This window comes from Martes martes (genome assembly GCF_963455335.1).
Source record: "Martes martes genome assembly, chromosome: 1".
NCBI lineage: Eukaryota > Metazoa > Chordata > Mammalia > Carnivora > Mustelidae > Martes > Martes martes.
Genome location: NC_137888.1, coordinates 113,335,950 through 113,350,326, shown reverse-complemented (window position 1 = coordinate 113,350,326; position 14,377 = coordinate 113,335,950). Strand labels below are relative to the sequence as shown.

The 14,377-nt window shown below is 38.4% G+C and overlaps 2 protein-coding genes across 3 annotated transcripts in view; one reads left to right on the top strand and one right to left on the bottom strand.

Annotated features, from left to right (window-relative positions):
* Positions 1 to 14,377, top strand: part of ATP13A5 (ATPase 13A5) — a 104,221-nt gene that overhangs the window by 85,637 nt on the left and 4,207 nt on the right. Inside the window, exons 26-28 of the mRNA XM_080801015.1 lie at positions 4,305 to 4,479; positions 7,263 to 7,465; positions 13,945 to 14,033. Coding sequence (XP_080657141.1) covers positions 4,305 to 4,479; positions 7,263 to 7,465; positions 13,945 to 14,033 — 467 coding nt within the window. The remainder of the gene's footprint in view (positions 1 to 4,304; positions 4,480 to 7,262; positions 7,466 to 13,944; positions 14,034 to 14,377) is intronic.
* PLAAT1 (phospholipase A and acyltransferase 1) overlaps positions 7,078 to 14,377 on the bottom strand; it is a 33,301-nt gene continuing 26,001 nt past the window's right edge. Inside the window, exons 5-6 of one of the 2 annotated variants that reach the window (XR_013966690.1) lie at positions 12,069 to 12,200; positions 7,078 to 7,210 (exon numbers count right to left, since the gene is read on the bottom strand). Coding sequence is in view for 1 of the 2 variants with exons in the window: in XM_080800941.1 (XP_080657067.1) it covers positions 12,189 to 12,200 (12 nt within the window). In the remaining variant the exon portion in view is untranslated. Of the gene's footprint in view, positions 7,211 to 11,785; positions 12,201 to 14,377 lie in introns of those variants that run through there. The other variant, XM_080800941.1, reaches the window with a different exon arrangement.

Here is a 14,377-nt window from a genome sequence, read left to right as displayed (position 1 = left end):
GGAGAGAAAATTCGTTGACCTAACTTGGGTAAAATGTCCACTTCTAAGCCAGTCCTTTCTGTAAATAAAGATGAGGTCATGTAATTTAGCTCGATTTAGGCCAACCACTTCAGCATATGGAAGGAGACAGTGTCCAGAGAAGACCGTGGGAGGGAACCCATCCATTATATAAATACCTCTCTTACATAATTCCATCAGTGCTTCAGGGACTCCTCACATTTTTGGGGTCTTGGTCCCTTTGGAGAATCTCATGGAAGACATAGGTCTTTTCACCTTAAAAATCTCATGAGGCACATTCAAAATTTTGTGTGTAGTTTAGGTGGGTTTGGGAGTCTCTGAAAATTTGATGTACGTGACTTGAAATGTCCTTTACATAAAGCTAAGCCAACTGTTTAGGAAAAGCATGCCTACATTATACCCAAATGATGCTGAACAACTAAAAAGTAGACTTCAAAAATGTCCTCCTACTTAGCAGGCCCTGTACCAGGTTCAGCTAGGGACAGATAGTGGGATGAGACAGGGTTTCCTGCTTCGGGGAGCGCACGGTCTGCTGAGTGCATGTGTAAATGACTGGATTTAATGCAAGACATCCTCACTACATAGCAGCAAAATGAGTAATGGGCTGTGGAAACTCAGAAGGGGGAATGATTAATTCTGAATGAAATAGAGCACTTCACAGGCTTACATTCCTCTGCATACGGTATGATAACATATATCATCACCATTTTAAGGAAACCTGGACTATTCAGAAAAATTCTGGCTGCTGAGAAATAACAAGCTGGCATTGTAGGGCTCCTCATTTTATCCTTTTCAGTTCAGGAAATCCACACTACTGCAATGTGCTATAGAGCAGAGAATGGGGTCTTTATAATTAGGCAGACTTAAGTTTATATTACCACCCTGTTGCTCACAAACTATGGGTCTTTAAATAAAGGACCCTACTTCTCTGAACCTCAGTTTCTTCACTTGTAAAATAAAAATGAAATACCTATTTTGCATTACTTTTTAAAAAATTATTATTATTATTATTTATTTTGAGAGAGAATTAGCAAGGTGTAGGGTCAGAGAGAGGCAGGGTGGGGGGCAGAGAGATAATCCAAAACAGACTCTATGCCCATCACAGAAATCAAAGCAGGACTCGATCTTTCAACTCTGAGGTCATGACCTGAACAGAAATCACGAGTTGGATGCTTAACTGACTGAGTCACCCAGATGCCCCTTGCATTGCTTTTTAATGAAATAATGTTTGTAAGACACTTCGCAGAGCCTCTGGAACATAATAGGGGCCCTAAAATGCTAGTCTGTGTGTGTGTGTGTGTGTGTGTGTGTGTGTGTGTGGTCAGATATTCAGATTCTCTATCAGAAAGCATTAGAATTTTTAATATGGAAAGAGTTAAAATATTCATTATGTAAGGACTCTTCTTCAATCAGCTATTGCCACAATAATACTGTATAATCAACCTCTCCCCAAAATTCTGTGGCTTACAATACCCACTTTTGCTCTGTAGATAGACTGTCATTCAGCTCATCTAGGTTAGCTGAATCTGATCAGCTTTAGGATGTAGATCTGGTGGTTTTGGTCCAGGCTATGGGTTTCATTCAGGTCTGCTCCACATTTTTCATTCTGAAGCCAGGCTGGAATGACAGACTTGGGCATGCTCTCATTGTGATCACAGAGAGTGAGGCTGGCCACACAAGCACACCTGATACCTCTGCAAACATTGCTTTAGCCTCAGAAAATCACACAGTGAAACCGAAATTAAAGGCTGGTAAAGTGCACTCTACCACCATGAGGCCAATAATTCAAGCCAGTATAGTGTCTGGGTAAAAGAAAAGTCAGAAACTCGGTGAGCGTCTGAGAAAGGGAGGACTGGAGAGGTAGAGCCAAATGCATAGAGATAGTGTTGCACCTTTCTCCATCACCCAGAGCCTCTTCATGCGCTCTGTAGCCATCTTCTTCCTTGAGTATAGGAACATGGAAAAAACTCCAAGCATGGCAGCCTCTGCCTTCTGTGGCCAGAGCACAGTCTCTTTGCATTGACAAGAGGCCACACTGTGTGCCCCTTCCTTGCATGCCATGCAATGACTTCTCACACCAAGTACCCAGAGTGAGGCCAAACTTCGCAAGTTAAGGGCACAACATCCTTAAGACTGTCCTTACTTCAGACCTCAACCATAAGTTTGGGGTCCCATTCACATTTTTGACCAGCTGGCTGCAAACTTGGGGGTTCTCATTTTCTCCTCAGGTTCAGTAATTCATATCAATAACTCACAGAATTCAGGAAAGTGGTCTACATAGGATTACAGTTTCATTATAGCAAAGGGATACAAATCAGAACCAGTCGAAGGGAGAAACACACTGGGTGAGGTCTGGTGAAAGGATCCCATGCTGGGAGGGTCTCAACAGTTCCATTGTCTTCTTCCTGGAGTGTCCGTTTGCCCTACTTTCCTGGCACATCCATGGCGACAATATGGTGACAACAGACTCACCTGAACTTTGGTGTCTTGTCTAGAATTTTTATTGGGTTTTTCTTATGTAGACATGTTTGGTTGAATCATTGGCCATGAAGTTGATCACAATCTCTAGCTTTTTTTGTGACATGGCCAGTTCCATCCTGAGTCATCACTTCATCACCAACTTTCTTTGGGCCCACCATCTGTGATCTTGTTTGCATAAACCATCAGGGCTACCATGAATAAAAAGACACTTTTGTCAGCTCAAGAAATCCCAACAATTTAGAGGATACATCCCAGGAACTGGGAATAAAGGTCAGCCAAATTCTTTATCACACAACCCATCTGTGTTTTTCCATCAGAATTCAAGCTCTTCAGGGCAAATGAGATGTCCTCTTCATCTCTGCATACCTCATGGCCTGTAGCCTAGCATCCTCCTGGGGAAACACTGATTAAATTGGTAAAGCTAACGTCTTAGATAGTTATAGAGCTTTAGAGTAAATGAGTCGGGAGAGACTTTGGAGACCATTTAGACATCCCTACACATTCACTTTCTACATGAGAAAATGAAGTACCAGAGAGTCCACGTGATTACCCGAGAACCCACTGAGCAAACTGAAGACCTACTTTAGAGTGTTATCATACCAAACTGGACACGTGCTCCTACTGCCTTGCCCCTACATGCATGAACCCAAACCTAATCATATGTACCCTACTTTCTTCTTTACATCAGAGAAACTAGTGATCAGCTATAAAAAGGGAAAGGCAACAGATATGAAGATCAGAACTGAAACCTGACTATAATGTAAACCTTTGAATGCATTGTATCTAATTCCTGACCTTTCCGTGCTTCTTTCCTCTGATGCCCTAAGAAGTAAAGTACATTCCATTTTCATCAGCTTGTTAGAATATGTGGCTTCTAAGAAGAATGCTATCATCTTGTCTTATAGTTGTTCTATTTAACCTCTGCCTATTGTCAAACCTTTAAATAAAAAAAAAAAACAACACCTTAGGATCAAAACTATAATACATTTTAACACTCTCATCTGGAAGCAAGATTATTTTATGAGCTCTTTTCCCTGACGAGGTGTAATGTGTTCTAGCAGTTCTCCATTTATGACTTAACCAGGATGGAACAGAACACACCTTTAGCATCTATCCTGGTACACTGAAGTACTCAGAGAATGTTGACTGAATGAATAATAAAATGTGTGCTTTTTTAAAAAAAATCACCAGTATATGAAGATTAATCTAGCCTGATGCCTCTTATTTTTGAAGATTTTATTCATTTATTTTTCAGAGAGAGAGAGCACAAGCACAAGCAGGGGGAGAGGCAGGCAGAGGGGGAAACAGGCTCCCTGCTGAGCAAGGAGCCTTACAGGGGATTCAATCCCAGGACCCTGGGATCATGACCTAAGCCAAAGGCAGATGCTTAACTGACTGAGCCACCCAGGCGACCTTTATGCTCCTCTTCTTAACTCCCCCCCTTCCCACCACTACTGAGAGATCATAGCACTGCTTATTCATGTGAAAGGCCACACTCTATTTTACTTACCTTTCCTGGTCAGTCTGGTTATGGAGAAAATATTTGCACCACAAAATATGGTAAATGTACAATTAGCAGAACTTTTAAACCTATTGGTTTTCATTTCTGAAGGTGAAACAAAAACATGGAAGAGGCAAGGGCTGGTAGCATTGGATATGCACCTAGGCAATGTGCTTATCTAGATATAAAGCCTCATTCATGTTTGCTGACTCTGAACCCTAATGCAAGTCTCGAGATAAGATGCATCCCAATTTTTACTGTCAATAATGAAATCATAATAGGGGAAAATGCATTTGTTTTTCAGTGAGTTCAACTCATGCCTACCCAAAGCTGGCTCCTTACCGACCAGCAGGACAGCTCCTCTCTCCACCTTTGCTGCTCTCAGTCTTTTTGAACACCTGTTTCACCTGCATTGTGCAAATCTGTGCATTTCTCTATGTGAAACAGCAGCCCTGGTATTGTGAGGTCTACAGATACAGGTAAAGTTCAAGTTTTTTAGTTTTCCTTTCTGAAGGTGGTACAATGAGCCCCCAACGTCATTGTACAACTTGTTTTGCACATATACCCTAAATTAATTAATTAATTAATAGATCTTTATTTTATTAGCATATAATGTATTATTTGCTTCAGGGGTACCGGTCTGAATCATCAGTCTTACACACTTCACAGCACTCACCATAGCACATACCCTCCTCAATGTCCATAACCCAGCCACTCTATCCCTCCCCTCAGCCCCAACAATCCTCAATTTGTTTCCTGAGATTAGGAGTCTCTTATAGTTTGCCCCCCTCCCTAGTCCCTAACTTTTTAATTAACGAAAGATGCGTCTCCACACTGCAAAATACCAATGACCGTATAGAACACAGTTAATGGGTAGAGTCCTGGGGTGAGCCATGTGCAGTGGGTGGGAAAAGATCTTCACATTTGTTGTTGATGTGTAGATCCAACCATTGGTTGACTGAATGAATGTAGTCATTCCCTGGTGGTTTGGAGATCATATAGACCAGAGGTCAGCAAACATTTCTTGTGGAGGGTCAGACAGTAAACATTTTAGGCTCTGTGGACCTGATAATCTCTGTTGTAATTACTCAGTGTTACTGTTGTAGTGAAAAGCAGCCATAGACAATGTGTAAAAAAGTAGGTGTGACCATGTTCCAATAAAACTTCATTTATAAAAAGATGGGGAGGGTACTTGCTATGGTGAGTGCTGTGAACTGTGTAAGACTGATGAATCACAGATCTGTACCCTTGAAACAAATAATATATGATGTGTTAATTTAAAAAAAAAACTTTATTTACAAAAAGAGGTGTTGAGTTGGATTTGACCTAATGAGCTGTAGTCAGCTGACCCCTGTTTTACAAGATATATTTGCTTAAATTTGTTTGCATTTTTCAAATGAATAATATGTTAGTTGATGGTACCATTTTTTCTGATTGAACTGAACACTAGACTCAGGGCAAGTCTTTAACTATAAATTAAGGGTAAAATGTAGTGAACTATGCCATAGATATGCAAACTTTGTTTTTTCTGACAAAACCTGCCTGACCTCCAAAGGAAAGGCGGAAAAGGAGCAGCTCTTTTTGAAGTAAGGCTTGTACAAACTCCTTTACACGCACTCTACTGTGATCCTGAAGGAGCCAGAGCCCCAGGAATCAGTGAAAGATTAAAAACTATCAAATGATGTCCAAGATTGTCATTGAGATCCTAAATTCAGCAATTCAAGTATTACTTGGAGTGAGAATTCATAACCAGATTTTTCTCAAAACAAGATTTTTCTCCTAATTGGAGTGTGTGTACTCAGAGATAAAATTCTGATTGAATCTGGAGGACAAGAAGGTATAGCCCCAAGGGTGATCGATAGGTAGTCCTACCTCTATCACTAACGGCTATGCCATGCTATGCCTTAACTTTCTTATCTGCAATGTAAGTATAACAGATTAGATACACTTTTATGTTAAACCCTATAATTCAGGCCTTTGGTCTATCTGTCCCCTTTGTGCAAAAACACTTTGTGGCTACTGATGATTAATGTATTCAGCAAAAAGTCACTGAACCTCTGCTCTATGGAAAGCACATCTCAGGACCCTAGGGAACCAAGGATTAAAAGACTTAAGTCTATTTCTTGGGAACTAATTTCATCTATAATAAGTTATAAGAGTAAAAAGTTTCAAGCTGAAAAAGAAAGTGGATAGAAACTAATTTGTAAGTTTGATTATTTAAAAAATGAATATTGCTAATAGATCAATCTGGACTGGGAAAACCCATCTCTTAAATACTTTTCTGAGCAAATATTCTGTGGCATATCTGTGCTAGGTGCTAAGGATTTGTAAATTTGAGTAAAACAATAACAAAATAAAACCAAAAGAGACAGTTCATATTTAAGGAACTCTCATCCCTGAGATGGAAAATAGAAATATGCTAATGAATAATTGCAAAACAGTGAGCTAAATTCAGTGTTAGAGGCAAGAATGGAGTCCTGTAGTTATGCTTGCCAGTGAACTACAGACAAAGCCTTTCAGATAAAGGGGTGGAGAGGGAATAGAGTACCTGACCCAGATGTGTGCAAACTGTGATATTTGGGGAACAGAAAATATTCCTATGTTTGGAATATGAGGAGCATAGGAAGACTGTCAAAAGATAAGGGAAGGAAGGCCGAGAGAGACCAGAGTACACAGATCTGAGTTTTCCTGAGAAGCTGGAACTTGATTTATTAGCAAAATAGAGCCATAGACACTCAGAAGCAGGAGAGGGTCCTGTTTGGATCCTCAGTAAGAGAGTGGATTGGAGTGGGCAGATTCAAATTGAGGGCCTAAGTTAGTAGGCTTACATTCGTCCACAGAAGAGAAAACAACACACACACACACACACACACACACACACACACACACATGCATACAGGCACACGTGTGTAATGCATACAACACACCTAACCATACACGCAGACACACACACACACACACACAGAGTCACGGTTCATTCATTCTGAATTGAAAGGAGTGCCATAGAAATTTATCATCCAAGTCCTTTCAAGACAGATCACTTGTTCTAAATGAAATGCTAGACAAAGAATAATTTTGACTTGTTTTAAATTTTATTTCCGCTTTGTCATTGCAAAAAGTGAACAAAATATGTTCTGGTAGTTTCTGGCTGGAGCAATTTGAAACCTGAGATCCCATGGTAGTGATGAAGTTTTTTTTTTTTCCTACCACCTGGATAAAAATAGAATGAAAGATCCCATAAATGCTGGCAATTCTTTTGTAGTAAGTGCTTTCTGGACAACCAAAGTAATTTCTCAACGAATGTGAGTTTGGAGAGAAATGGGACTGGAAATGCGACTCTGATTCCTGGTTCAATTTTAAGTTTTGAGAGTACCACACTGTGGCCCATCGCCACCATCAACTGCATCACGGTGGCATTTATCTTTTCTAAGGGAAAGCCATTTCGAAAACCCATCTACACAAACTGTGAGTATATGAAGTTTAATTTTTCTTTTCACATTTTCTTTCCATTTCCCCACCTTCCCAGAGTCTCAGGTCAGTGGTGAACGGATGGCTGAATGCCAGAATTGAGCACTGGCATTTCTACTGGTTGTATGATGCTGTTGACTTGATTCATTCTTCTAAGTTCCCCTTCTAGTTATCCACATTTTTCATTATTTTATTCAGTTTTCTCTATTTTCTCAGCTTTGTCTTGTAATTAAAAATATAGTTCTGTTCTAAATTTTTAAAAATTGAGTATTGAAGGACACTTTCATAGGTGGTAGAAGCATGGGCAGTAACCTCCTCATTGGCAGATAAACAGATGCATTATTAAATGGTCACATGAGTCCTGTCCCTTTGTGAGTCATCAAGAATGATTTTAAGCACATTTGTATATGTCTAGGTATTTTGTAAGACCTTCTTTTTTAAAAAAAAATATTTATTTGAGAGAGAGTCCACAAGTGGGAGGGAGTACATGAGTGGGAGAAAGGGTAGGGGGATTGGGAGAAGCAGGCTCCCCACTGAGAAGGGAACACCATGCGGGGCTGGGTCCCAGGACCCTGGGATCATGACCTGAGCTCAAGGCAGGCACTTAACCAACTGAGCTACGCAGGCGCCCATGTAGAAGACCTTCTAATCAATTCAGATACAACTTGACCTCTTTAGTAGCTTCATAACATTGGATAAGTTACTTTAACCATTCTGTGCAATACTTTAGTCATCAGTGAGGATGAACATACTTTCATAAGATTAACCATTTCTTCTCTGAATTGCTTATTTTTATTTTTTAATCCATTCTTTTTTTAAATCTAATGTTAATAGTGGCATATAGTTTGAGGTAAATCTAAGGTTAATAGTGGCATACAGTTTGAGAACTCAAACTACTTTATTCAAGTAATCACTAGTTTTCCCAGAAGATTTTATTACTTAATATTTCTTTGGATCATTTATTTCTTAATTAAATATAATGCCACCCTTAGCATACATACATATTCATGTATATGTATGGCTTTATTATATACATAATTTATATTATGTGAGTTTTTATATTATATTTAAATATTTTATTTTTATTTATTTATTCTAGGAAGAGAGACTGTGGGGGTAGGGGCGAAGAGAAGGGAGGAAGGGAGAGGGAAGGTGGAAGAACTTCAAGCAGACTTCCCACTGATTTCAGAGCCCACGTCAGGGCTGGATCCCATAACCCTGAGATCATGACCTAAGCTGAAACCAAAAGTTGGCACTGAACCAACTGAGCAACCCAGGCACTCCTATATTATATTTATATATGTTATATACCTACAAACCAATTTTTATATAATTAATTAGTTCCTAGACTATCTTTTCTGTCTCATTAATGTACCAGTCTATTCTTGATCTAAAAATTATAGTTTCATTCATTTAGCTATAGTTTTATAATAAATTTTAATGAGTAGTAAGATTGGCGTATCTTCATTACTCTTCATTTTTTTTCTTTTTCTTTTTTTTTAAAGATTTTATTTATTTATTTGACAGAGAGAGATCACAAGTAGGCAGAGAGGCAGACAGAGAGAGGAGGAAGCAGGCTCCCTGCTGAGCAGAGAGCCCGATGTGGGGCTTGATCCCAGGACCCTGGGATCATGACCTGAGGCGAAGGCAGAGGCTTAGCCTACTGAGCCACCCAGACCCCCATCACATTTTTTTTTAACTGGTTGTCACTAATACCTGTAAAAGTTATAGTGTTGTTTACATTTATTTTCTATCCAGAACCCTTTTTGAACTTTGCTATTACTCCTTGATTCTTGAGTGTTCTAGAAAGATAATTAATATCATCTGCAGGTAATGCTTCTTCTTCTTTTCCAGTGATTATATTGCTTATTTATATTTTCTGTCTTAGTATACAGTCCAGAATTTTCAGGATAATATTAAATAATTGTGTTGGTAGCAAAGAGTTCTACTCCTTAATAAAAATACTTCAGTCGTTTTCACCTGTAAATATGATTTCAAATATTGGTTCAATATTGGTTCATGTAAAGAAAATACCTTTTTATTTCCATGAAATCAAAAGTACATTTTAAACCAAGAACAGGATATGTATTTCATCAAATGTCTTCCCATCACCTACTGAGATGATGATGCCTCCTTTTTCCTTTTGACCCGTTGTTAGAATCTGTTATTTTAATAAACTTATTAAATTATCTTCATATTCTTGAGCAAACCCTACTTATGTGTGGTGGATTATACTCTTACTAAATTGAATTTTATAGTTTTTTAATGTCTGCATTTTATATTGGATTGGTCTGATGTTTTTGTGCAGTGTTTTGTTAGGTATGAGTATTAGATTTGAAAACTCTTCAACTTTTTCTTTCCCAGAAAAAATACTTTGTAGATAGAAATTGTCTATTCCTTGGCAGTTTGCAAGAACCCAGTAATATCATCTGGCTCAAAATCCTTCCTTTGAAAGATTTTTTTTTTAAAGAATTGATTTAAGTTATCTTCTTTTTAAACTGTTTTTTAAATAATAAAAAATATTTTTTGTCTGGAGAATTCTATTTCATTGAGATTATCTAACCTTAGCATCAGATTTTGAGTGGTATTTTCTTTTAACTTTAATGCCTTCTCTAACTTGTAATGTTCTCATCCTATATGTCTTATGTTTCATTTATTCTTTTTTTAATTTAATTTAATTTTTTCAGTGTCCCAAGATTCATTGTTTATGCACCACACCCAGTGCTCCATGCAATACATGCCCTCCTTAATACCTACCAGAAAACTCACCCATCCTTCCCATCCCCCTCCCTTTCAAAACCCTCAGTTTGTTTCTCAGAGTCCACAGTCTCTCCTCTACTCCTCCCATTTCCCTGGTTTCATTATTCTTAGCAGAAATGTATTTTCATTTATTTTCTTTAAAATTTAATAATTCTGTCTTCTATTTTCTAACTTGTTAATTTTTGTTTTTCCCATTCTTTCCCCCTTCTTTCTTTGTCTGAAAAAAATTGTAATGTTTGAATTGACTTCATAATGTATGCATTTTCTTTTATTTTTACGAAATTAGAAAAGCATTCAAGATCAAGAACTTTATTTTGGGTTACGTTCTTTACATTTTCATGTGCCTAATTATGGTTGAATTTCCTCTTTGACCCACTAGTTTCAGAATAGCAATTTCTCATCTTCAAGTGGGAAGAGATTTTGTTTTCATTCTCCTACTACTCTTCTTATCAGTAGCTTACAAATGAAATGGACTTGATTTCCTTTTTAACCAACATATGTTTAGAATTTTGTTTTAAATTTCTATGTTGGAAAGGATTTTTCATTTAAATTTGGTTAATAATTTCTACTTTCATTATCATGATCAGAAAATCTAGTCTATAAAATTTTTGCTTTAGAGAATTTACTACAGTTATGCCATCCCATGGCACAACCTGTAACCTCTAATTTTCAAAATAAGTCATAGATATTAGAAAAGTAAGCCTTATTCCTCTTTCTAAATTAGAAACATACATTTACTACATTAAACTAATTTTAGTAATTATTTATATTCTATTTGTTTTCACAACCCCACCTTTTTTCTGTATAGCTGTTTTGTCAAAGATTTTGAGAACATGCTAATATCTCCTTTTAATTTTATATATTCTATAAACTTCTTCCTGAATTTCTTGTGAGATTTCTTAATTTTGATTCCATTTTGGTAATGCCCTTAGCTCTTCTCACAACAATCAAGATTTCACTTTATGTTTTAAGGTTAATCACTTATAGTCCCTTTTTTAAATTGTGAATATATTTTGTAAGGAGGATATGATATATTGTATTAGCTAGCACTTTAATTTGAACAGTAGCTACAAACTCTTTTTTCATTAATTGAATTAAGTGAGAATTGGATTAGTTACAACATATTGACTTAGAGTTTGTGGGTGAATTCAAGTTCTATGTCAAATCTAACTGCTAATTTTAAATAAAAAAGTTTTATAAACAAATAGTTTAACAACATAATCTTGAAATAAATCACATACTCTCAAAAGTCTTGGAACTACTATTAAAATATGAAACGATTTTGTTTTGATATAACAGACAAGTCTAGGGGCGCCTGGGTGGCTCAGTGGGTTAAGCCTCTGCCTTCAGCCCAGGTCATGATCCCAGGGTCCTGGGATTGAGGCCCGCATCGGGCTCTCTGCTCAGCGGGGAACCTGCTTCCTCCTCTCTCTCTGTCTGCCTCTCTGCCTACTTGTGATCTCCGTCTGTCAAATAAATAAATAAAATCTTAAAAAAAAAAAAAAAAAGAAGACAAGTCTGTACCTGTCTTAATAACTTGGACAGGAGATCAACTTTATGATGATGAGATATAGAAAAAAATACAAATTTAATTTTTATGGAAGTAGGTATGAATATTTGCGATCCCTTCCCTTTCATGGTCTGAAAACAATCTGTAGTGCCTTGCCAAGGACTTGTCTTTCCAAATCACCTATGTAAAAAGAGTTTCAAGTTTCCTCATCAATAGCGATTGATCAGCGGAGGCAACATTCATCCGGTTCTTCATTATGTTTTCTAATCAAAGCTGAATTAAATGAGGGTCTTAAGCGTTTGCTTCCACAATGGTCATTTGTGCACCCACCTGGCCTGGTTTTCAGATCATCAGTCTGAGGACAGTGTGATGTGCATAGCACTCAGTTGGTTCCTGTGATGACCGGGCCTTCATCAGCTTGGACACTTGAGGGGCATCCTCTTCTTCCCATTAGCTGGGTCCCTGGGACATGGAGACAATGGAATAAATGAAAACTGCACACAGCCCCGTCTGGGCTCTTCTTATCACCAAGCTACTCAGGTCACTTTATTTTGGGAAATAAGCAACCCCGCAGCTCCTGCTTTTCTTCTGTCTGCCTCACACCTCTTCCAAGCAAACCCGAGTATTCTTCTGGGAGGGGCTGCATCTAGTTGTGTATCTAAAGTGAAGCTTTGGGGCACCTGGGTGACTCAGTCGTTAAGCATCTGCCTTCAGCTCATGATCCCAGGATCCTGGGATCGAACCCCGTATCAGGCTCCCTGCTCAGTGAAATGCCTGCTTCTCCCTCTCCCTCTGCTGCCCCCCCCCACCGCACCCTGCTCCACCGCTTGTGCTCTCTCTCTTTTACTGTCCCTCTCTGTCAAATAAATAAATAAAATTAAATAAATAAATAAATAAATAAATAAAGTGAAGCTTGGAAGAATATGTGGGTGCATGTTGGGCACAAGGGTGAAAACAGAACTCTGAAATCTTAAGAAAGAAAAAAAAAAGGATAAAGCCAGCAGTAGAGGGGCAGTTACTTCTGATTTCTGGTTATAGAGGCCTCTATAGAGTTGGGGGCTGGCAGACCATAAACACTGGAGTAAATGAGGTGGAGAGAATATAAGAGAAAACCTACTTTGCTTGTTTGTTTATGAATTTTAAGGCTTGTAAGAATCATTTATATCATGGCAACACAGATGAAATGCTACTGTTTTGGCCTGAAGATGCTAATCTTACCAAAAGCATTTCTAAGGCACCATCTACAAAGTGCCCAAGAGCTCTGAGGACACAGGTGTTGGGGGGCTTGGAGGGTTAAGAACAGTGGTGCTGGCACATTGCATCCTGGGAAGTTTAGCTCCCCAAAGCAAAGCCATTTGGGCTGGTTGGAGAGAAAGAACCCAGCAGATGTACAGGAGAGTTGCTCATTCTTTCCATTCAGAGTCCTAGAAAAACACATACAAAGACACTTTTAAGTGGTTACAGTCTAGTAGATTCATAAAGGAAGATCAGGCAAAGCAGAGTGGTCCATAACCATATGAAATAAAACTTTGTAAGAGAGGCTGGGGAAGTCTTTAAAAAAAAAGTGGTATCTGAATTGGGCTTTTTTAAGAAAAACTGGAACTTGCCAAGACAGGAAAAATATCACCTACACAGTGTATGTTGTCAACAAAGGCCTCTGTGGAAGTGGCAGCTGTGTGATTTAACGTCCCTAAGACACATAAGGAAGAGGCATCAGAGAGCAGATCAGAAAGGCAGATTGAAATCGAACTGGGGAGGCCTTGAACGTCAGTTGAAGACCGTGGACCTTATTCTCTAGGCAACAAGAAAGAACGAAGTGGTGCCGAGAGGACTGACTCTCCGTTCATGCATGACTCACTAGCTGTGCAGTGATAAAGCGTCAGGGCCTCTCTGGGGACCATTTACATGAGCTGGTCCCTGCGGGGTGTCCTAGCCCCCCTGGACTTCTCAGCTGACGTGACTCCTTTATGGAGTTTACCGTAGTTAATTGGCAGTTTTCTGCACTTCGCCTTTCAAAGAAAGATGTTACGATACAGCCTTTGTCTTGTAAGCATTAGAACATATTTTAAAGCATATGAGGATATATCAAAACATCTGAAGATGTATCCGGTATTTGCCCAACAGAGATCATTGGTTCTGCAGTGTGTGCCAAATTATATGAAACATTCATTTAGCATCTAAAAATAATGTTTTGGTGTTTCTTCAGATATATTTTCATTTCTGCTGATGTCTGCCTTGGGCCTCACAGTTTTCATTCTGTTTTCTGACTTTCAAGATATATACCGTGGAATGGAGGTAAGAGCTATTCATTATCACATCTTCAGTGACTCACATGTGCGATGAAACCATATCTGCACCGTTAATTATTACCATATTCTCTCTGATCTTTTAATACTGTGAGGCTCTTCTCATTTACTAAAATAACAAATAGCTTACCTGGCTCTCCCATATGCGACCCTCTGATTGTTTTCAGATGATCTATATTTTCAGTCAAGAACATTTATCTCTTCACACCTCAAATACTATGTGTGGATATTTTATCCTTCCATGTTATACTTATATAATAAATTAATGTATTAACACAATAATAACCAATTCTTCAATTTTAGGGGTTTTTTTGACATATAGTAGAAATCCTT